Source organism: Camelina sativa, chromosome 16 (assembly GCF_030686135.1).
Source record: "Camelina sativa cultivar CO46 ecotype springtype chromosome 16, ASM3068613v1".
Taxonomy (NCBI): Eukaryota; Viridiplantae; Streptophyta; class Magnoliopsida; order Brassicales; family Brassicaceae; genus Camelina; species Camelina sativa.
This window is the reverse complement of record NC_141895.1, coordinates 30,414,321-30,435,219: the sequence shown is the minus strand read 5'-3', so window position 1 is coordinate 30,435,219 and position 20,899 is coordinate 30,414,321. Positions and strand designations below refer to the sequence as shown.

Sequence of the window (20,899 nt, the reverse complement as noted above, 5' to 3'; positions counted from 1 at the left end):
GGAAAACAACAACACCAACAAATAACACGAATCGGTATCGTTAAGTTTTTCGACTAGTGATATTTTCTGACGTATAATTTATCAATTGGTGTATGGAAAAGGCTTACGGAGAACCATACAATGAGGTTGGTCGGAAAGTAGTTCACTATTTGAGTGGTGAACACATTTCAGATTATATGTGTGGTCGTAAAACATTCAATTAACCTCAAAAAAATAAAACTCAATTTTTTTTCTTTTGTGTGCACAAAGTATAAAACTCAATCAATAAATAAGATATTTATTAACTAGCTATAGTTTCCCAATATAAAAGATATAAATTAGAATTATCTTTTTCGTCGTTATACAAGAAAGAAAATGTTATTCGTTAGAGAAATATGTATACATTTTGTAAATAAAAAGAAAATAGTACTATGAATAATCATATGATTCATATCTGAAAGACACATCATTGTTGTATAGTCATTATCAATAAAAGAATCGACAATTAATGGAGATAGAGATTTTTACGTGTTCGAAACTTGGAATATACCACACACGAGAAGTCGAGGACCTGATGAGGGCATTAATATCTACCAAACACATTTTCGTGCCGAATAAAAACATATTTATATCAAAAGAAAAAACATAGAGATTCAATTTCGTCAAAAGTATCCTACCTAAAAACTAATACTACAAAGTTCTTGTTTCTTTTGGGTCACAAGACGAAAATTCTAAAACAATTGTACGTACTCGCAATCATGAGTCGCAAAAATTGTATGCACGACTTTGTTCGTTTATAAAGGTTTGTGTGCGGCTAACAAAGGAACTAAGATTGTACTATAACAGTATCACTCAAATTTGAGCATCTAGTAATCTATATATTGGACGATCAATCATTTTTTTAATCATATAATGTTGATTTTCGTACGCTTACAAATATCCTCATATTTAGGATAAGTTTCTTAAATTGTGTCGGCTAGAACATGATATTTTAATTATGAATTTTAATAGAATTACCTAGTACCTACGTGTAGCCTATCCAAAATACCGAAAAAGACTGTATATTGTATAGTTAATTAGAACTTAGAAGAAGAGCATGGGATCATCATACATTATTGAAAAGGATTGCACATGACATCACTTCATACAGTGGAATCCAACTTCCCAATCATATTTTGAACAATTTAAGTTTATTACTATTATTTTAGTTTTGTTTTTGAGGTTTTTTTTAAAGTATATGGTTGTGGTTGGTTGCTTATTCATTCCGTAACCTTTCGGCCAAAAATATAGCATCAGTAGAGATTTTAAAGATTATGATTCTATATATAGCAATTTTATTGCCTTTTTTGTTTTGAGTGGTCAACAATAACATGAATGATTCGAACCAAATTCCTAAAACAAATCTATTAGTTTTGACTGCTATGTAAAAAATAATACTTGGTGTTCAACAGCAAGTAAAAACTAATAATATTCTTAAGTAGTTGTAACCACCATTTTATTATACAATATGCATTTTGCATGTTACTATAGTTAGTAAACAAAATTCATATATTGAGAAAATGATAAACTATATAATACCATAAGCTTGACCATGCAACTTTTAAGAAAAAATTTAACCATCAAATAGTCTCAGTAGCTGCCTAGAATCTATGGCACTCTAGCTGAATCAAAACTCAGCATCCTATCCTTTACTAGCTTTTGATCACTTTTATTCCACGAGCAGCCAATATTGAGCTTGCAAAATTTGATTTTATCAGTGTATAAACATCGCCTAAATTAATCAAAGTATATGTGTTTTTGGTTCATTTGCCCTCTCAAACAAACCTATAAAAATAATTGGAAAATACGATCTAAGATACGTATGGGTCTAAATTTGCATCGTCACGGACAAGTCCATCCACGTCCGCGATACGTACATTAAAACGTGCCATGTTTTCCACTTCTCAGCAGCATCCACGTACACGTTCCCCATCTAATATCTATCTACGCGTAATTGGTCGTATTATCTACTGTATTTTTAAATTCAATGTATCCATGGAGCCTGTTTTGTTTCTTTTATTCTGTATCTAATCATTTAATATTTCTATTTTCGACTTGTCAAGTCTAGATGTAAAATAATTGGTCCGTCATATGATTTTACGAGTTATCACGATGAGTGATAACTTATCACACATAACCGAATAAAATATCTGGTCGACAGAGAGAAAAAGAAATATCTGGTCGACAGAATGAAAAATTTCGTCACATGACACGATGCATTCTCACGATTTATTACAGCATCATATTACAAATATCTTTATAATAATAGTATATGTTTTATGACCGATGACATGAGGCTTAATGCTTGTGGAATATATATGTTTAGTTGAAATAATTGCAACTTTCGGCGATAACCAGGAGATGGCGTTGTTTTATTTGTTTAACATTCTCTGTGTCAAATTGACCCATTTTTTTCTAATAGGGTCCGGAGACTATTATTTATAGATAGACTTCAATTCGTCCGAGATTATAACCAAAACGAGAAAGAGTAAAAAATGGCAAATCAAACCAACAAAGATGCCAGCTAATAGCATAATGTATGAGTTTTGTCTTTGTGTGCACTGCTGACAGTACTTATTAGTGCTTTTGCTTGGATTCTTTGCCCAACCAATTAGAAAACAATGAATTCTCTAATTCGTGCTTACGTTCCAACCATATTTTTTCCTGTCCGTTCTTATATTCATGAAACATTATTATTGTACGTACGAAGATGATGATGAATATACATTATTAGAAAGTTCGAAAAAAACTAACCACCCAATTCGCTAGCCTTAACACGTTTTTGTTATGTGTGTCTCTCAGATGCAGTATTATTAACACTGATCGTTCGTTCTGATGTTACGGTATTATGGTCTAAGTAACAAAAAAAGAGTTTCTGAATAACCCCAATACATTGACTAATTAATATTGACATATATGTTCAATTCAAATTCTTGGTTCTTTAGTCTTTTACTTATACCACTATTACTTTAGACTATTATAGTGGTACATACGTACGTACTCAAGAAAAAAAAATCGAAATGACTAAGCACGCGCCATGGCCCTTGACCGTCGATCAAATAAGACTTGGACGCGTTTGTTACCAGCTTATAGTTTATACCATACATACATCCTTCTTTCGTTTGTTTTTATTATTAACTTACCATACATTATACTTGATTTCTATGAATGATTTTTAACCCCAAAAATAAAATAAAAAATCTAAGAAAGATTTCATTTACAAATCTCTTGCCAAGTTCGACTAAAAATGTGATAACTTCAGCTATATGAAATCACGGTGACATTAATTATATGAAATCACGTGATTTTAGCTATATTAAATCATGGTGCTTTCCACAAATGATTTCTGTAATTTCAAAACAAATTCACATGTTAAATAATCATTTACCTTCCTTTTATGTTTCTTATAGATAATTTAGTTTACTTTTTCAGTAACTGTTATTATCTGCAGATTGCGGTAAAACAATCTTATCTTATCGAAAACACGTCTTCATAAACAATCACATTGAATAATGAAATCTTGTAGGGATTTTGTGTACTACACAATATTATCACTAATCATCATCTTATAAATTTATTTGATTCTCATCATATCGAAAGATTCTTTTCTTCCATGGGATGTTTTGTACTCGGTTATAATTATATGAAATGAAAATAATCCAATTTAGTTAAAAAATGAGGATGGGTTGTTTCATCTTATGATTCTTATATGTGCTAATCTTGGAACTTCTTCAATTCTGTGAGGATGATATTCTTATTCTTTTCATTCTAAAAAATGTTGACTTCAAACTATATCACAAAACAATATTATGTGAAGTTTTGAAGGATTTAGAAATTTTTTCCACATTTTATTATAAAAAATTCTTAAGAATTGTAAGATTGTATTAAATAATGTATGCTAAAATATACAATATTTACAAGAGAATTTTGACGTATATATATAAGAAAATTATTATTATTATTTATCAGAATATGGTATATAAATGTATAAATACCAAACATATAAAATTTAAAATATATTACACTTAAATAATATATCCAATCAAGCGTTTGTGAAACAATAACATGAAGAACGCGTTTGGGAACAAAAACTTTTGCATGAAAATTACGTGTAGAGTTTTTCTGGTACACGAATCTCATCAATATATTCGTTGGCAAAAGTACTATCTCACGAAATACATGTGAAAATTTTATCTTTATATAATTTAAAATGATCGTTACATTATTTATTAATAATAAATAATAATTTAGTTAAACCTTTTGTTCATTTTAAAGGCAAAATATGCTTAAACTGAAATCGCAAAGCACTTGGTTTAATAATATTATATTTATACATTTTTTTAAGACTAGCATGACACACTCGTGTGAAGTTTATATGGTTATGTTACAAAAAAAAGTTTCAGATAATTTTTTATACATGTTAGATTTTATTGTATTGATTTTAATTTTAATTTTATATATTCAATATTATTGAAAAAGATATATTAAATTCTATAATACGATATTTATGAACTACAAATTAGAACACAAAAACATCACTAAGATTTACTCTTTGACATATTTACAAAAAGTTATTAGTTTTATTAAATACAAATTACAAAATATATATATATATAAGATATATCTATATTCAAATGCTTAGTAATTTCATTAGTTGGATAAAAACCAATGGTTAGTCTTAGTCTTATAGTGTTGTATATCTAATTCTTAGAAGACAAACCCATAGATTACAAACATTTGAATGTCGAACAGCAAATCTATTACCAATATTTTTCTAATTTAGGATAAATAATAAATAGATAAAACAATATCTAACAGATTCATTTAAAAAAAATTACATGGTTAAGCAATATAAGTGCAAATATTTTGCACATAAATAATAAAGACAGTCAAAATAAAATAAAATAAAATAAATCAAATTTTCAAATATAATTTTATTTACTTAACAATTAATTTAATATATACTCGAGAGTTGAAGCATATATATAAACACACCTATCCCCTCCCATTTGCGTCACCGTCCATAAATCAGAATCCTGACACCATTTGTGTCTGTCACCACCAAACCCTTCTTTTCTTCTCCATTCTTTTTCCTTCTTCTTCTTCTTTGCTTTGTTTCTGAGTTACGATTTGTGATTTCTTCGCCAACAAAGAAGAAAACCCAAAACGAAAGTTTCCAAATTTCAGAAGATTTCTCTGTTTGTTTTGTTTTTTTCATTGTTCTTGTTTGATTCTTCAATCAAATCACAAAAGGGTTTTGAGATAACCCCCGTCAATGGGTGCAGGGTTCTCTCTGTTTCACAAAAACTTATCGTCTTGTTATGGAGATCGAGATCTGACCAAGCCTGGTTTAGGAGATTTGCCTGAAAGTTGCGTGGCGTTGATCCTCCAGAATTTGGATCCGGTTGAGATCTGCAGATTCTCGAAGCTGAACAGAGCTTTTCGTGGCGCCTCTTGGGCTGATTTCGTCTGGGAATCGAAACTTCCCCCTGATTATAGATTGATTCTCGAGAAAATCCTCGGTTGTTTCCCGGAAAATCTGCGTAAAAGAGACATCTTTACTTTTCTCTCTCGAGTTAATTCCTTCGACGAGGGCAACAAGGTTCGTCCTTTTTTTCTTATAGATTTCTTTCGCTTCAAGTTAAATTTTTTTAGGGTTCTTCAGAAAAAATAAATTGGGGGTTTATTTGTTAACTGTTTCTCATTAACGGTTTTAGGAAATAAGAGAAGAAATTTCATGTTTTTGATTCGATTTGTTTGATGTTTTCTGCAGAAAGCTTGGGTAGATAAACGAACCGGTGGGCTCTGTTTATGCATATCCGCTAAAGGGTTATCGATAACTGGAATTGATGATCGGAGATACTGGAGTCATCTTCCGAATGATGAATCTCGGTGAGTTTTTGTTTCTTACCCCCCCCCCCCCCCCAAAAAAATCAGTTTTTTTTTCATTAGATCCGATGATGTTTTCATGCATATGGCGGCTTGTGTTTGTTGGGTGTTCCAAGGTTTGGTTTTTGTAGTTTTATGTGCAAAGTTTTGTATTTTTCCTCTGTGTTCTTGTTAGATTCGTTGGTTCAATTAGTGTATGATTGAAAAAGGCGACATTGTTTTAGTTGAATTAAGGATGTTAATGGATTCAAATCCTAACTTAAAACCTAATGTTTGTGATGCTATAGTTTTCAGATGTGATTTAATTTTGTTTTTTGTTGTTGTTGTTGTTTCTTCTGTTCAAAGTTTTGATCTTTCCTCTGATTTCTTGTGTCGTTGGTAAAATTATTGATTGATGTTTGCTATGATTGTGAAGTGTAGTAAGGCTGAATTGGATACAAAATCCAAACTTTTGGCTAATGTTTTTGCGTTACTGTGATTCTTAATTTTGACGATATCGTATTTGTTGATGATTCCTGCAGATTCTCTTCAGTAGCATATGTTCAACAAATCTGGTGGTTTCAAGTTGATGGAGAAATTGATTTCCCATTCCCAGCTGGAACGTACAGTGTTTTCTTCAGGCTTCATCTAGGCAAACCAGGGAAGCGGTTTGGTTGGAGGGTTTGTGACACAGAACAGGTTCACGGCTGGAACATTAAACCTGTTCGGTTTCAACTCTCAACTGAAGATGGTCAGCATTCTTCATCCCAATGCATGTTAACCGAAGCAGGGAATTGGAGTCATCACCATGCTGGAGACTTTGTGGTCAGTAAATCAAAAAATTCATCGACGAAGATTAAGTTCTCGATGACTCAGATTGATTGCACGCATACTAAAGGCGGGCTGTGTCTAGATTCTGTAGTTGTGTATCCGAGCTCGTGTAAGGACCGGTTGATGCAGGTTTAAGTTGCAAACCGGAGTTTGGTGTTAGTGTAGAGGTTTAAAAAAGCTGTTCTTTTTGTAGTTTTTTAAACCTCTTGTAGAATCTTTGGGGGCGTAAATTAGAAAACTCAATGTAAAGAGAAAAAAAAAAGAGAGGGTAAAATATTAAGTACTACCAGTTTAGGCTCTTTGTTTCATTGTTTAGGTCCAAATGTAAACTTTTTTGAGTTTGAAGTTGGAAGAGTTTATATATTTTAACTTCCTTATTACACAATTCTACTGTTGAAAGGTTGTGTGGGAAGTGAAACGCAGCGTGTTGTGCTGATTCGGTTGAACCGGTTCGGAGATAAGATAAGCGTACTTTTTTGTCTGAAAAGTTTCTGGCTGTTCCAACGTAAACAATTTGACCTCTTCTTTAATTGGATGATAGCTAATTAATTTGTTAAATGGAATAATCCCGTTGGTTCAAGAAAAGGTTTCTAGAGAACCGGATATCTATCTGTGAACCGACATTGAACCAGCTCGAAATTATTCGGTTGATATGTAAAACCAATTCTGATTCAAATTTAAGAATTCCCCCAAATCGGAGAGTTTTCTAGAGTTTTGATTCGAAGCTACGGGGAGATTCAATTCGGAAGCAAAAATTTTTTTTTGGAGAAGATGAAGAGATTTGTGCATCCGTTTACGGGGAAGGGATTTGTGCATCCGCTTAATCTGGTTAAAGGTACTCTTTCTCTTTTCTCCGGACGAGTTTTTTCTGGTCATAGAGAGATATTGAGAAATAAGCTGAGTGATTTGAAGTTAGACGATGCAATTGGGTTGTTCGGTGACATGGTCAAGTCTCGTCCACGCCCTTCCACTGTTGATTTTAACAAATTGTTGAGTGCCATTGCTAAGATGAAAAAGTTCGATGTTGTCATCTCCTTGGGGAGAAGATGCAGAATCTGGGAATTTCACACAGTCTCTATACTTACAGTTGTTACCGAATTAGTCCTGTATTTGCAGTTGTTAGCTTCCCTTACATAGGGCTTTAGACTTTGGGGATATCTTGTTCTTCCGCCGGCTTTAAACTCCGGGGATATTATGTTTTTCCGCTGGTTTAGTTTGTAATCCTAAGTTGTAATGGTTCCAATAATAAAATTCTAGATGAAAAAAAAAACATTATATGTAAATTAAAGACCAAGTCTACAAATAAGGTAAGATAAGTTCTAAGATTTTCTCAATAACAGAAATTATTCCAATAACACAATGAATATGTTTATTTTAAAATTAATATATTTCCTATTAATATGGTAAGATAGATTTTGTTTTCCTTTTATTCAAAAAAAAAAAGATTTTGTTTTCCAATTGTAGTTTGACGATTTGAAAATATGAATATCTTCTCAATGAATGTACAAGCACAATCGCATATATCCAATACTATTTCCAATTCAAAATTATTTGCAAAATCTTTTAAACTTGCTCTACACTTTTTTTGTAATTCTTAAATGAAAAACCCTACCTTCACCTAAACACTATAACTCTTCATTCACATCACCTAAACTCACCAAACTCAACCACATTTTCTTTGAAACAAAAGCAAAGAAACTTAACCTGCTCTAATGGCCGATTCATTTGGAGCACATTTTAGCGAGATGAAAAAAATTTGAAGTCGGAGAAGAGATCTGTCAGCCACGATCAGAGGAGATCAATTGTTATTTTGAATCTAACCGCAATGAACCAAACCGAGCAACAAATCTAACGCAAGCTAGACCATCGGAAAGAGCCATCACTTAGACGTATTCAAGCAATCAGGGGAATGAGAGACGCGACCGACAAGATGAAGTTGCCGTTGTCAAGAGGAGAGCCTCAGTAAATCGCCGCCGATTTGGTCTTAGATGCAGAGATTTAAGGAGCCGAAGAAGACAACCAAAGCCAGAAGCAAACATGAACACATACATAATTATTCAATTTATTCCAAATCTGTATTTCTATACTTAACATCAAAAGATAATTTTAAGTAAATTTAAATTTTCAGTTATGCCACAAATAATATTTTCTCTGCATTTTATTTTGTATGATACATAAATTAATATATGTATTTAGTCATCTAAATTATTTGAATTACTTGATAAAAATAATACTAAAAGTTAATTAATAAATATACATATTATACTTCAATTAAATTGATCGATTATATAATGTATCAATGTATTGTTGACTGGCTACTCAACAATGATTTGTGTTAAGTCTCAAATTTTTAAATATAATTACAATTATTAATGTATTTTAATAATATAATTATTTGACAAAATATGAGTTTTATTATAGTACAAAATACACATACTTATAGTTCTCTCAAATTCAACCCACATACACGATATCATGAGATAAATTTTCTACATAATTTTAAATTGCTAAAAGAAATTAAATTTTTGCAAATCATATTATAGAGCGGTTTAAGATTTACATAAATATGATTATATAATCTTTTACGGGTGATCTACTAAAACACACAATATTTTAGACTGATAGAGATATTATGCTAATCATAACCCGTATCAAACATAAAAAGTGTATTCCAACTAAAATTATAAAATCTAAATATTAATTAAAAGAAATTATAAAAAAATACAACATTGTTCTTAATAATTATAAAAAAATTATCCCCGTGGTGGGTTAAAATTTAGTTAATTGGTTAAATAGAATAATCCCAGTTGGTTCAAGAAAAAGGTTTCTAGATAACCAGATATCTGTGAACCGACATTAAACTAGCTCAAAATTATTTGTAAAACCAATTCATGATTCAAATTTAACAATTCCCCCAAATCGGAGATTCCTCTAGGGTTCTAATTCGAAGGAGAGATTCATTTCGGAAGCAAAAAATTATTGGGAGAAGATGAAGAGATTTGTGCATCCGCCTACGGGGAAGAGATTTGGGCATCAGCTTAATCTGGTTAAAGGTACTTTTTCTCTTTTCCCTGGACGAGCTTTTTCTGGTCATAGAGAGATATTGAGAAATGGGATGAGTGATCTGAAGTTAGATGGTGCAATTGGGTTGTTCGGTGACATGGTCAAGTCTCGTCCACGCCCTTCCACTGTTGATTTTCACAAATTGTTGAGTGCCATTGCTAAGATGAAAAAGTTCGATGTTGTCATCTCCTTGGGTGAGCAGATGCAGAATCTGGGAATTTCACACAGTCTCTATACTTACAGTATTCTCATTAACTGTTTCTGCCGCTCCTCTCAACTCCCTCTTGCTTTAGGTCTTCTTGGGAAGATGATGAAACTCGGCTATGAGCCCGATGTTGTCACGCTTTCTTCTCTTGTCAATGGTTTCTGTCACGGGAATAGGATTTCTGATGCCGTAGCTTTGGTTGATCAGATGGTGGCAATGGGATATCAACCTAATACTGTTACATTTAACACTCTTATCCATGGCCTTTTTCTTCACAACAAAGCTTCAGAAGCAGTGGCTTTAGTTGACCGGATGGTTCAAAGAGGTTGTCAACCAGATCTGGTTACTTATGGTACGGTAGTAAACGGATTATGTAAGAGAGGTGATATTGATTTGGCTTTAAATCTGCTCAAGAAGATGGATGAAGGGAAAATAGAGGCTGATGTTGTCATCTACAGCACAGTCATCGATGCTCTTTGCAAATACAAACATGTGGATGATGCACTCAACTTGTTCAACGAAATGGAGAAGAAAGGAATTAGAGCCAATGTTGTTACCTACAGCTCCCTCATTAGTTGCCTTTGTAATTACGGAAGATGGACTGATGCCTCTCAACTACTTAGAGATATGATTGAAAAGAAAACCAACCCCAATGTAGTTACGTTCAATGCATTGATCGATGCATTTGTGAAGGAGGGGAAGCTTCTAGAAGCTGAGAAATTGTACGAGGAGATGATCAAAAGGTCTATAGATCCTAATATTGTCACTTACAATTCATTGATCAACGGGTTTTGCATGCACGATCGTCTAAACGAGGCTAAGCATATGTTTGAGCTCATGGTTAGCAAGGATTGTCTCCCAGATGTAGTGACATATAATACTCTTATAAAGGGATTTTGCAAGTCTAAGAGAGTGGAAGAAGGTATGGAAGTCTTCCGCAAGATGTCTCAAAGAGGGTTGGTTGGCAACACAGTCACTTACACAACTCTTATCCAAGGGTTTTTTCAGGATGGCGACTGTGATTATGCCCAAATGGTATTCAAACAGATGGTTTCTGATCGTGTGCCTACCAGTCTTATGACGTACAGCATCTTATTAGATGGTCTTTGTAATAACGGGAAGCTAGAGACAACATTGGTCATATTCAAGGACATGCAAAAGAGTAAAATGGAACTTGATATTATTACATATACTACTATGATTGATGGGATGTGCAAGGCTGGTATGGTGGGAGAAGCGTGGGATTTATTTCGTAGCCTCAGCCTTAAAGGAGTGAAACCTAATGTTGTAACCTACACAACAATGATCTCCGGATTTTGTAGGAAACAATTAATGCAAGAAGCGGATGCCTTGTTCAGAAAAATGAAAGAAGATGGGATTCTCCCAAGTAGTGGTACCTATAATACGCTGATTAGGGCGCACCTTAGAGATGGTGAACAAGTCGCATCAGCAGAACTCAGCAACGAAATGAGAAGTTGCGGGTTTGCTGGAGATGCTTCGACCTTTGGCTTGGTGACTAATATGTTACATGATGGGAGATTGGACAAAAGCTTCCTCGATATGCTTTCTTAAAAACAGTTTCATCATCCTGGAGAGATAAGAAGTGAGCTGAGTTGACGTTTTTGCTTCTATTCAAATGAGAAGTTGTTGTTGTAATAATGTCCGATCATTATAAAATATGACTGGATTATATTTGTTATTTTCTTTCTAGGTTAACCGTTACGTACAAGAGTTGATCGCAAACATACTTGTTGTTTTGTTGAGACAAGAATAGTAGTCTTCAAAGACTGAGAAGCTCATATAATGAAGATTTAAGACTTCAATTGATTTTTGTTGTATGTAAGTTCAGATCTTTTCATTATTTTTTTTTCTGACTAGGTTGATAGATTGTTATATCTTTACAAGACCGTATCTGTATTTTGAGATTGTGATTTGAAATACTCCTGCCTAGTTTCGGATTTGACAGCGTGTAGTGAAAACAGAGTTAACTACTAATTTTGTTTAGCAAACTTGTAAGGTTATAACTGAGTTAGGTAACCTTGCATAATACGGAAATTATATTATAGAGCGAAAGCAAGATATCGTAGAGAGAAGAGAATGATTTTCAGACTTTAAAAGAAACTGACCTGCATTATATTTCAGTAATGCGAGAAGAGTCTTCTCCGTTATCGCAAGTCTTTGAATGACACAGAACTCTACTTTTCTTTGGCATTTCATTCTCCTGTCTAGAATCACTAGTTAACATTCTCAAGAGTCAAAATTTCAATTTTTTCTTCATGTAAGAATAAAAAGACTTTAAATTCAATGGATGCAAAAAAACACTAAACCAGATGAGTTAACTAGTGATTGATTCTAAAAGCAGAGAAGAACCTGAAAATCAGAGGAGTTAACTAGTGTATCCAAGAACATTCAAAAGTATTATATCACCAAAACTGGAACTAACGTTTGTTGTAAGTACTCTTTGCCCAAAACAAAGTTTTAAGGAAAATAATTTAACTGGTTAAAGTCTTTTAATCTGACTATCTGAGAGACTAAGACATAATAAAACCGGTTGCCGGTTGCAATAGAATCAACATTGAACCGACTGCTTCAGTTATAGGGTTTCTCTCTCTCTCTTTCTCTCTCGCTCCTCTACTACCTACCTTGTTCGATTCTTCAATTTGATTATTGTTGTTCCGAAGCGATCGGAGAGGATGAGGGGCTCGGTTGCGGTTGCGGTTGTGGGCAGGAGAGTTCTGCAGCAGCATACTCTGGTGGTGAAAGGTAATCTTGGGGCTGCTCCTGTTTTTTGCTGGGGAAGACGATCTTTTGCTGGTGTGAGTTATGCTGATTACAGAGAGAAACTGAGTAGAAATGGGAAATTACATGATATTATTAAGTTAGATGATGCTATTGCTCTGTTCGATGACATGGTCAGGTCTAGTCCCTTACCTTCCATTGTTGAGTTCAGTAAACTGTTGAGTGCAATTGCTAAGATGAACAAGTTTGATGTTGTCATCTCTTTGGGGGAGCAGATGCAGAATTTGGGAATTGCACATGATCTCTATACTTACAGTATTTTCGTTAACTGTTTCTGCCGACGCTCCCAACTCTCTCTTGCTATGGCAATGCTTGGGAAGATGATGAAACTCGGTTATGAGCCCAGCATTGTTACACTTTCTTCTCTTGTCAATGGTCTCTGTCACAGTAAGAGGATTTGGGATGCCGTAGCTTTGGTTGATCAGATGGTGGACATGGGATATCCTTGCGGGACGGTGACATTTACAACTCTGGTTCATGGGCTTTTTCTCCACAACAAAGCATCCGCTTCAGCTGTGGCTTTAGTTGAACGGATGGCTTTGAAAGGTTGTCAACCGGACCTAGTTACTTACGGTGTAGTAGTAAACGGAATCTGTAAAAGAGGTGACACTGACTTGGCTTTAAATCTGCTCAAGAAGATGGAGAAAGCGAATATAGAGGCCAATGTTGTAATCTACAACACAGTCATCGATGCTCTTTGCAAATACAAGCATGTAAATGATGCAATTGACCTGTTCAACAAAATGGAAAGCAAAGGAATTAGACCTGATGCTGTTACCTACAACTCCCTCATAAGTTGTCTTTGTAATTACAGAAGATGGGGTGATGCCTCTCGGTTACTTAGTGATATGATTGAAAGGGATATCAACCCAGACGCCGTTACTTTCAGCTCATTGATCGATGCGCATATGAAGGAGGGGAACCTTTTGCAGGCTGAAAAATTGTACAATGAGATAATCAAAAGGTCAATAGATCCTAATATTTTCACTTACAACTCATTAATCAACGGACTTTGCATGCACAATCGCCTAGACGAGGCCAAACAGATGTTTTCTTTGATGGTTAGCAAAAGTTGTTTTCCAGATGTAGTGACTTATAATACTCTAATAAAGGGATTTTGTAAATCTAAGAGAGTAGAAGAGGGTATGGAAATCTTCCGCGGGATGGCTCAAAGAGGATTGATTGGCGACACCGTCACTTACAACACACTTATCCAAGGGTTTTTTCAAGCTGGTGACTGTAATTATGCCCAAATGGTATTCAAACAGATGGTTTCTGATGGTGTGCATCCCAATATTACGACATACAACATCTTATTAGGTGGACTTTGTAATTATGGGATGCTAGAGAAAGCGTTGGTCATATTTCGAGATATGCAAAAGAGTGAAATGGAACTTGATATTTGTGTATATAGTACTATGATTGATGGGATGTGCAAGGCTAGTAGGGTGGAAGAAGGGTGGGATTTATTTTGTAGCCTCAGCCTTAAAGGATTGAAGCCTGATGTTGTAACCTACACTACACTGATCTCAGGATTATGTAGGAAACGCTTAATGCAAGAAGCGGATGCCTTGTTCAGAGAAATGAAAGTAGATGGGCCTCTTCCAGATAGCGGTGCATATAATACGTTGATCAGGGCACAGCTTAGAGATAGTGACAAAGCCACATCAGCTGAACTCATCAAAGAAATGAGGAGCTGCGGGTTTGCTGGAGATGCTTCAACCATTGTCTTGGTCACAAATATGTTGCATGATGGGAGACTAGACAAAAGCTTCCTTGATATGCTTTCCTAAAACAGTTTGAAGCATCTATCATGATTTTAGACTTCAACAAGAATAGTCTTCAAAGACTGAGAAGCTCCTATCATGAAGATTTCAGACTTCAACAAGAATAGTCTTGTTATATGTAAGTTCCCATCGTTTCATCTTTTTTTCTTTCTTAACTAGGTTGATTGATTGTTATATTTTTACTTCTCCCTCACAATGCAAAAGTAATGTGAAATTGTGATTTTAAATACGCTTGTCTAGTTTTGGGTTTGAAAGTGGTATGGAACAAAGTTAGTAACTAATTTTGCTTGAAACCGTTTCTGCTGATATTCTATTTAGAAATTTTCGTTTGTTGTTATGTCTGCACTTGATGGAATCTCTCTGATTCTATTTGTTATTTTCCTGCTAGGTTTGAGGCTCTTAAGAGCTGATGCATACAGCTGTTGTCCAGTTAACAACAAGAATGATTCTCAAAGTCATAGAAGCTTATATCATGTGAATTTCAGACTTCAAATGTTGTTTGCTATATATGTAAGTTCTAATCTTTTACCTTTTCGGGATTGCAGTATGGTAGCATATCAATCATAAAGCCACTGACACCGTGTTAGTCCTCCAAAATATGTCACTTCACTCGAGAGTCATATTGGTGTTGAAGTATTGTTGGAGGTAGGAGGCTATTTATATATATGCTCAGGCCTCTGGAGATGTAAATACAACAATTGATTCAGGTAGAGGATGTATGCCAACCGATACTGCTTGATGTAATATCCAGGTGTGGTATCTCAGCTTTGCTGCAATGTATAATGAGGCTTTTATCGTCTTTGCTTGCCTTGAATGAGACCATAAAAGTCTTGGGCGTTCTTCTGAAAGTGAAACTTAAAAAAGTCATTAATTCTAAGAAATAACATTCTTAGCTACCAGACGCAGAGGCCAATCCAATTGCAAATGTTGCTGTCTTATCAAAATAGACCATTGTAAGAGAAGTTTTAATCCAAGATTCTCTCTAGTCGTTGTATAATGATATGAGAAAACATCCCTTTGCTTGTAAATAGGCAGCTATTTGATTTAAATTCAATTAATTCCATCCCTTTGTTACCCCACCAACAATGAAGTCAGTTCAGTTTTGTAAGACATATCAATGATACATACCGTATTTGGAGGAACCAAAATAGCCATCACCAATTATCTCTACCAAAGTAATTAGAGAAATTGACTAACATTAGTTATATATCACTTTGTAAAACCGGTTTACTTAGTAGTACTAAACCGATTGAGATCAATGACAAACATACCAGTTCCAATGTAAACCGGGTTCTAAACCAGGGCTTCACCGGTTAGCGTTTCTCTCCGTGTAAAAGAGGGCTGGCTATAGGGCTCTTTTGCGATTTGCAGAGTGAGTGAGAGGTGAGAGGTGTGACTTGAGCCTGAGAAAGAACTCAAATCGATAAGATGCAGAGATCGATTTCATCAACGGCGAAGAGATTTGTTCGCCGGAATCTTCAGGGGAAAGGTAATCCTCGAACTGTTCCTTTTTCCTTTAATCTTTGCGGTTCCTGTTGCTGGGGAGAAAGAGATTTTTCTGGTGGCAGTGATGATTACAGAGAGAAATTGAGTAGAAATGGGCTGAGTGACTTAAAGTTAGATGATGCTGTTTATCTGTTCAGTGTTATGGTCAAGTCTCGTCCTTTGCCTTCCATCATTGAGTTCAGCAAACTGTTGAGTGCTATTGCTAAGATGAACAAGTTTGATGTTGTCATCTCTTTGGGAGAGCAGATGCAGAATTTGGGAATTGCACATGATCTCTATACTTACAGTATTCTCGTTAACTGTTTCTGCCGCCGCTCTCAGCTCTCTCTTGCTTTAGCTCTTCTTGGGAAGATGATGAAACTCGGGTATGAGCCCAGCATTGTCACGCTTTCTTCTCTTCTCAATGGTTTCTGTCACAGGAATAGGATTTCTGATGCCGTTGCTTTGGTTGATCAGATGGTGGCAATTGGATATAAACCTGATACTGTTACATTTAACACTCTAATACATGGTCTTTTTCTTCACAACAAAGCTTCAGAAGCGGTGGCTTTAGTTGACCGGATGGTTCAAAGAGGTTGTCAACCAGATCTGGTTACTTATGGTACGGTAGTAAACGGATTATGTAAGAGAGGTGATATTGATTTGGCTTTAAATCTGCTCAAGAAGATGGATGAAGGGAAAATAGAGGCTGATGTTGTCATCTACAACACAGTCATCGATGGTCTCTGCAAATACAAACATGTGAATGATGCACTCAACCTGTTCAACAAAATGGAAAGCAAAGGAATTAGGGCCGATGTTGTTACCTACAACTCCCTCATTAGTTGCCTTTGTAATTACGGAAGATGGACTGATGCCTCTCAACTACTTAGAGATATGATTGAAAAGAAAACCAACCCCAATGTAGTTACGTTCAATGCATTGATCGATGCGTTTGTGAAGGAGGGGAAGCTTCTAGAAGCTGAGAAATTGTACGAGGAGATGATCAAAAGGTCTATAGATCCTAATATTGTCACTTATAATTCATTGATCAATGGGTTTTGCATGCACGATTGTCTAAACGAGGCCAAGCAGATGTTTGAGTTCATGGTTACCAAGGATTGTATACCAGACGTAGTGACATATAATACTCTCATAAAGGGGCTCTGTAAGTCTAAGAGATTAGAAGAAGGTATGCAACTCTTCCACGAGATGTCTCAAATGGGATTGGTTGGCAACACAATCACTTACACCACTCTTATCTAAGGGTTTTTTCAAGCTGGCGACTGTGATTATGCCCAAATGGTATTCAAACAGATGGTTTCTGATCGTGTGCCTGCCAGTCTTATGACGTACAACATATTATTAGATGGGCTTTGTAATAACGGGAAGCTAGAGACAGCATTGGTCATACTCAAGGACATGCAAAAGAGTGAAATGGAACTTGATATTATTACATATAATACTATGATTGATGGGATGTGCAAGGCTGGTAAGGTGGGAGAAGCGTGGGATTTGTTTTGTAACCTCGGCCTTAAAGGATTGAAGCCTAACGTTGTAACCTACACTTCAATGATCTCAGGCTTGTGTAATAAACGCCGACTTCAAGAAGCAGAAGCGTTGTTTAGGGAAATGAAAGAAGATGGGATGCTCCCAGATGACCGTACATATAATATGTTAATCAGGGCACATCTTAGAGATGGTGAGGAAACCGCATCAGCAGAACTCATCAAAGAAATGAGGAGTTGCGGGTTTGCTGGAGATGCTTCAACTATTGGCTTGGTCTTTAATATGTTACATGATGGGAGATTGAACAAAAGCTTTCTCGATATGCTTTCATAAACAGTTTCATCATCGTCAGGAAAAGAGGAGCAGTAGAGCAATACTCTTTCGTTCAAAGCAACTGTGACTGTGAGGTGAGTCGAGTTTAAATTGTTTTTCTCGTGATTACTTCTTGACGCAGTTTACGTCTTTGTTGTTTCCCTGATAATAATGTTGGAAACACACTGGATGACCAGTAATGAGAGTGTGCAATATGTCAAAAGATGTCTTGTTATTCGATTCTTCTGCAAGTTTTCAGATTCCTTTGTAGCCATACCAACAGAGTGTAACATTTATATTTTATATTTGGTATTGATTTTAAGTTTTAAAAAAAAAAATGAAAATAAGACTAATTGAAAAGCCACAGTCTAAAAATTTAGCCATATTTTCTCAAGTCATATACATAAAATTAGCCATAGCCACATATTAAAATGTTGTTTGAGGCTTATAATACATTATTATGAAGCTGTTTCACAATTTTTTGGCGAGCATCTATATTTTTCTGATTCCCTTTTTTTGGTAAACTAACTGTACGGTTTACAAAGCAAATACCAAAGAATAAAGATCGATAAAAGTACTAAACCGGCTTTAGATCTACTAATCACCACTCTCACTTAAAGCAAACAAAATTGGAGAAGATGAAGTTTGCGATTTCGATTACGGCTAAGAGATTCGCTCATCGGAGTCTTCTTGTGGATAAAGGTAATCCTGCAACTGTCTCTCCTTCGTTTTCCCTTTCCGGTGTCTGTCGAGCTTTCTCTGGTACCACGACGAGTACTAGTTATGATTACAGAGAGAAATTGAGTAGAAATGTGTTACGTGATTTGAAGCTAGACGATGCTGTTGATCTGTTCAGTGATATGGTCAAGTCTCGTCCCGTTCCTTCCATTGTTGATTTCAGTAAATTGTTGAGTGCTATTGCTAAGATGAACAAGTTCGATGTTGTCATCTCCTTGGGGGAGAAGATGCAGAATCTGGGAATTTCACATGATCTCTATACGTACAGTATTTTCGTAAACTGTTTTTGCCGCCGCTCTCAGCTCTCTCTTGCTTTAGCTGTTTTGGGCAAGATGATGAAACTCGGTTATGAGCCCGATGTTGTCACGCTTAACTCGCTGCTCAATGGTTTTTGTCACGGGAATAGGATTTGGGATGCCGTAGCTTTGGTTGATCAGATGGTGGAAATGGGTTATCAGCCTGATACCTTCACATTCAACACTCTAATCCATGGCCTTTTTCTTCACAACAGAGCTTCAGAAGCTGTGGCTTTAGTTGACCGGATGGTGCAAAAAAGTTGTCAACCAGATCTGTTTACTTATGGTGCGGTAGTTAATGGATTATGTAAGAGAGGTGATACTGATTTGGCTTTAACTTTGCTCAAGAAGATGGAGAAAGTGCAAATAGAGGCGAATGTGGTCATCTACAACACAGTCATTGATGGTCTTTGCAAATACAAACATGTGGATGATGCTATTGACCTATTCAACGAAATGGAGACCAAAGGCACAAGACCAGATGTTTATTCATACAACTCCCTCATAAGCTGCCTTTGTAATTACGGAAGATGGAGTGATGCCTCTCGACTACTCAGTGATATGATTGAGAAGAAAATCAACCCTGATGTGGTCACCTTCAATGCATTGATCGATGCGTTTGTAAAAGAAGGGAAGCTTGTAGAGGCGGAAAAGTTGTACAAGGAGATGATCCGAAGGTTCATTAGATCCTGATATTTTTACTTACAATTCATTGATCAATGGGTTTTGTATGGACGATCGACTTGACGAGGCTAAGTATATGTTTTCTTTGATGGTTAGCAAGGATTGCCTCCCAAACGTAGTGACATACTATGATGCACGGGTACGTCTATTTGGTAGTCGTCCCCGTACCGGGGACATGTTGGGGACGGATACTCTACGGGGACTCTATGGGGACGCCTTAGATGCTTTAGGGGAAGATAACATCGAATTTTTTGATATTTGCATCCATTTCATTTCATTTAAAGCACTCTTATCATAAGCATATTTTCATTTCTTCATGTTTTTCTACTTTCTAGACTCTTTTCCCCTCTCTCCTTTTCCCATTAGCTTTACTAATCCCCTCTTATTCAAGGTATGGGTATATTTTCTTATATGTTTATTGAAGTACCCATACCGTACCCGTATCTATAAATTTTTACTTCACCGTTTTTCGTCCCCGTTTCCGTACCCGATTCCTGTTCCCGTACCCGTTTCAGTGCAACCTAGGTGACATATAGTACTCTTGTAAAGGGATTTTGCAAGTGTAAAAGGGTAGATGATGCTATGGAACTGTTCCACGAGATGTCTCAAAGGGGATTGATTGGAGACACAGTCACTTACACCACTCTTATCCAAGAGTTTTTTCAGGATGGCGATTGTGAATATGCCCAAATGGTATTCAAACAGATGGTTTCTGATCGTGTGCCTGCCAGTCTTATGACGTACAACATCTTATTAGATGGGCTTTGTAGGAACGGGAAGCTAGAGAAAGCATTGGTGGTATTAGAGTATATGCAAAAGAGTAAACTGGAACTTGATATTTTTACATATACTACTATGATTGATGGGATGTGCAAGGCTGGTAGGGTGGGAGAAGCGTGGGATTTATTTCGTAGCCTCAGCCTCAAAGGAGTGAAACCTAATGTTGTAACCTACAATACCATGATCGCAGGCTTGTGTAGTAAACGCTTACTACAGGAAGCAGATACGTTGTTCAGAAAAATGAAAGATAATGGGCCTCTTTCAGATAGCGGTACGTATAATACACTGATCAGGGCTCGCCTTAGAGATGGTGACAAATCTGCGTTAGTAGAACTCATTAAAGAAATGAGGAATCCGGGGTTTGCTGGAGATGCTTCAACCATTGGCTTGGTGACCAATATGTTGCATGAAGGGAGATTGGACAAAAGCTTTCTTGATATGCTTTCCTAAATCAGTTTCATCTTTCTCTAGAGAAGGGGCAAAGTAGAAACAAGTTCTTGATAGGTTGCAACCACAACACCACT

General features: G+C 35.7%; 3 protein-coding genes and 2 pseudogenes across 6 annotated transcripts; all 5 read left to right on the top strand.

The window, feature by feature from the left end:
* Nucleotides 1-4,734: 4,734 nt before the first annotated feature.
* Nucleotides 4,735-7,080, top strand: LOC104752973 (F-box protein PP2-A11). Its single transcript, XM_087491969.1, has 3 exons — nt 4,735-5,620; nt 5,792-5,910; nt 6,429-7,080. Exons 1-3 carry the CDS (start codon nt 5,294-5,296, stop codon nt 6,850-6,852), a joined length of 870 nt encoding a protein of 289 aa, XP_087348095.1. The 5' UTR covers nt 4,735-5,293; the 3' UTR covers nt 6,853-7,080.
* Nucleotides 7,081-9,862: 2,782 nt separating this feature from the next.
* LOC104754145 (uncharacterized) lies at nt 9,863-11,557 on the top strand. 3 transcript variants are annotated; one of them, XM_087493420.1, is made up of 2 exons: nt 10,130-11,122; nt 11,204-11,557. In XM_087493420.1, exons 1-2 carry the CDS (start codon nt 10,193-10,195, stop codon nt 11,555-11,557), a joined length of 1,284 nt encoding a protein of 427 aa, XP_087349546.1. In that variant the 5' UTR covers nt 10,130-10,192. The 3 variants fall into 3 exon arrangements, with proteins under 3 accessions (XP_010474591.3, XP_087349546.1, XP_087349545.1); XM_087493419.1 differs by having other exon boundaries at nt 10,130-11,196; nt 11,248-11,557; XM_010476289.3 differs by having other exon boundaries at nt 9,863-11,557.
* Nucleotides 11,558-12,792: 1,235 nt separating this feature from the next.
* LOC104752972 (pentatricopeptide repeat-containing protein At1g63150-like) lies at nt 12,793-14,577 on the top strand. 2 transcript variants are annotated; one of them, XM_087490319.1, is made up of 2 exons: nt 12,793-13,239; nt 13,444-14,577. In XM_087490319.1, the coding sequence occupies exons 1-2, from the start codon at nt 12,895-12,897 to the stop codon at nt 14,575-14,577; spliced, it is 1,479 nt and encodes a 492-aa protein (XP_087346445.1). In that variant the 5' UTR covers nt 12,793-12,894. The 2 variants fall into 2 exon arrangements, with proteins under 2 accessions (XP_087346445.1, XP_087346447.1); XM_087490321.1 differs by lacking the exon at nt 12,793-13,239 and having other exon boundaries at nt 13,930-14,142; nt 14,224-14,577.
* Nucleotides 14,578-15,996: 1,419 nt separating this feature from the next.
* Nucleotides 15,997-17,898, top strand: LOC104754144 (uncharacterized; annotated as a pseudogene).
* A 617-nt stretch (nt 17,899-18,515) lies between these two features.
* LOC104752971 (uncharacterized) lies at nt 18,516-20,825 on the top strand (annotated as a pseudogene).
* Nucleotides 20,826-20,899: the final 74 nt, after the last annotated feature.

Bases quoted from the DNA above. Each gene is read 5' to 3' on its own strand.
- LOC104752973 (XM_087491969.1), top strand. From the start codon at position 5,294: ATGGGTGCAGGGTTCTCTCTGTTTCACAAAAACTTATCGTCTTGTTAT. The intron at 5,621-5,791 runs GTTCGTCCTTTT...TGTTTTCTGCAG, and splicing joins CCTTCGACGAGGGCAACAAG to AAAGCTTGGGTAGATAAACG. The intron at 5,911-6,428 runs GTGAGTTTTTGT...TGATTCCTGCAG, and splicing joins CTTCCGAATGATGAATCTCG to ATTCTCTTCAGTAGCATATG.
- LOC104754145 (XM_010476289.3), top strand. From the start codon at position 9,878: ATGGTCAAGTCTCGTCCACGCCCTTCCACTGTTGATTTTCACAAATTG.
- LOC104752972 (XM_087490319.1), top strand. From the start codon at position 12,895: ATGGTCAGGTCTAGTCCCTTACCTTCCATTGTTGAGTTCAGTAAACTG. The intron at 13,240-13,443 runs GTGACATTTACA...GCGAATATAGAG, and splicing joins TGGGATATCCTTGCGGGACG to GCCAATGTTGTAATCTACAA.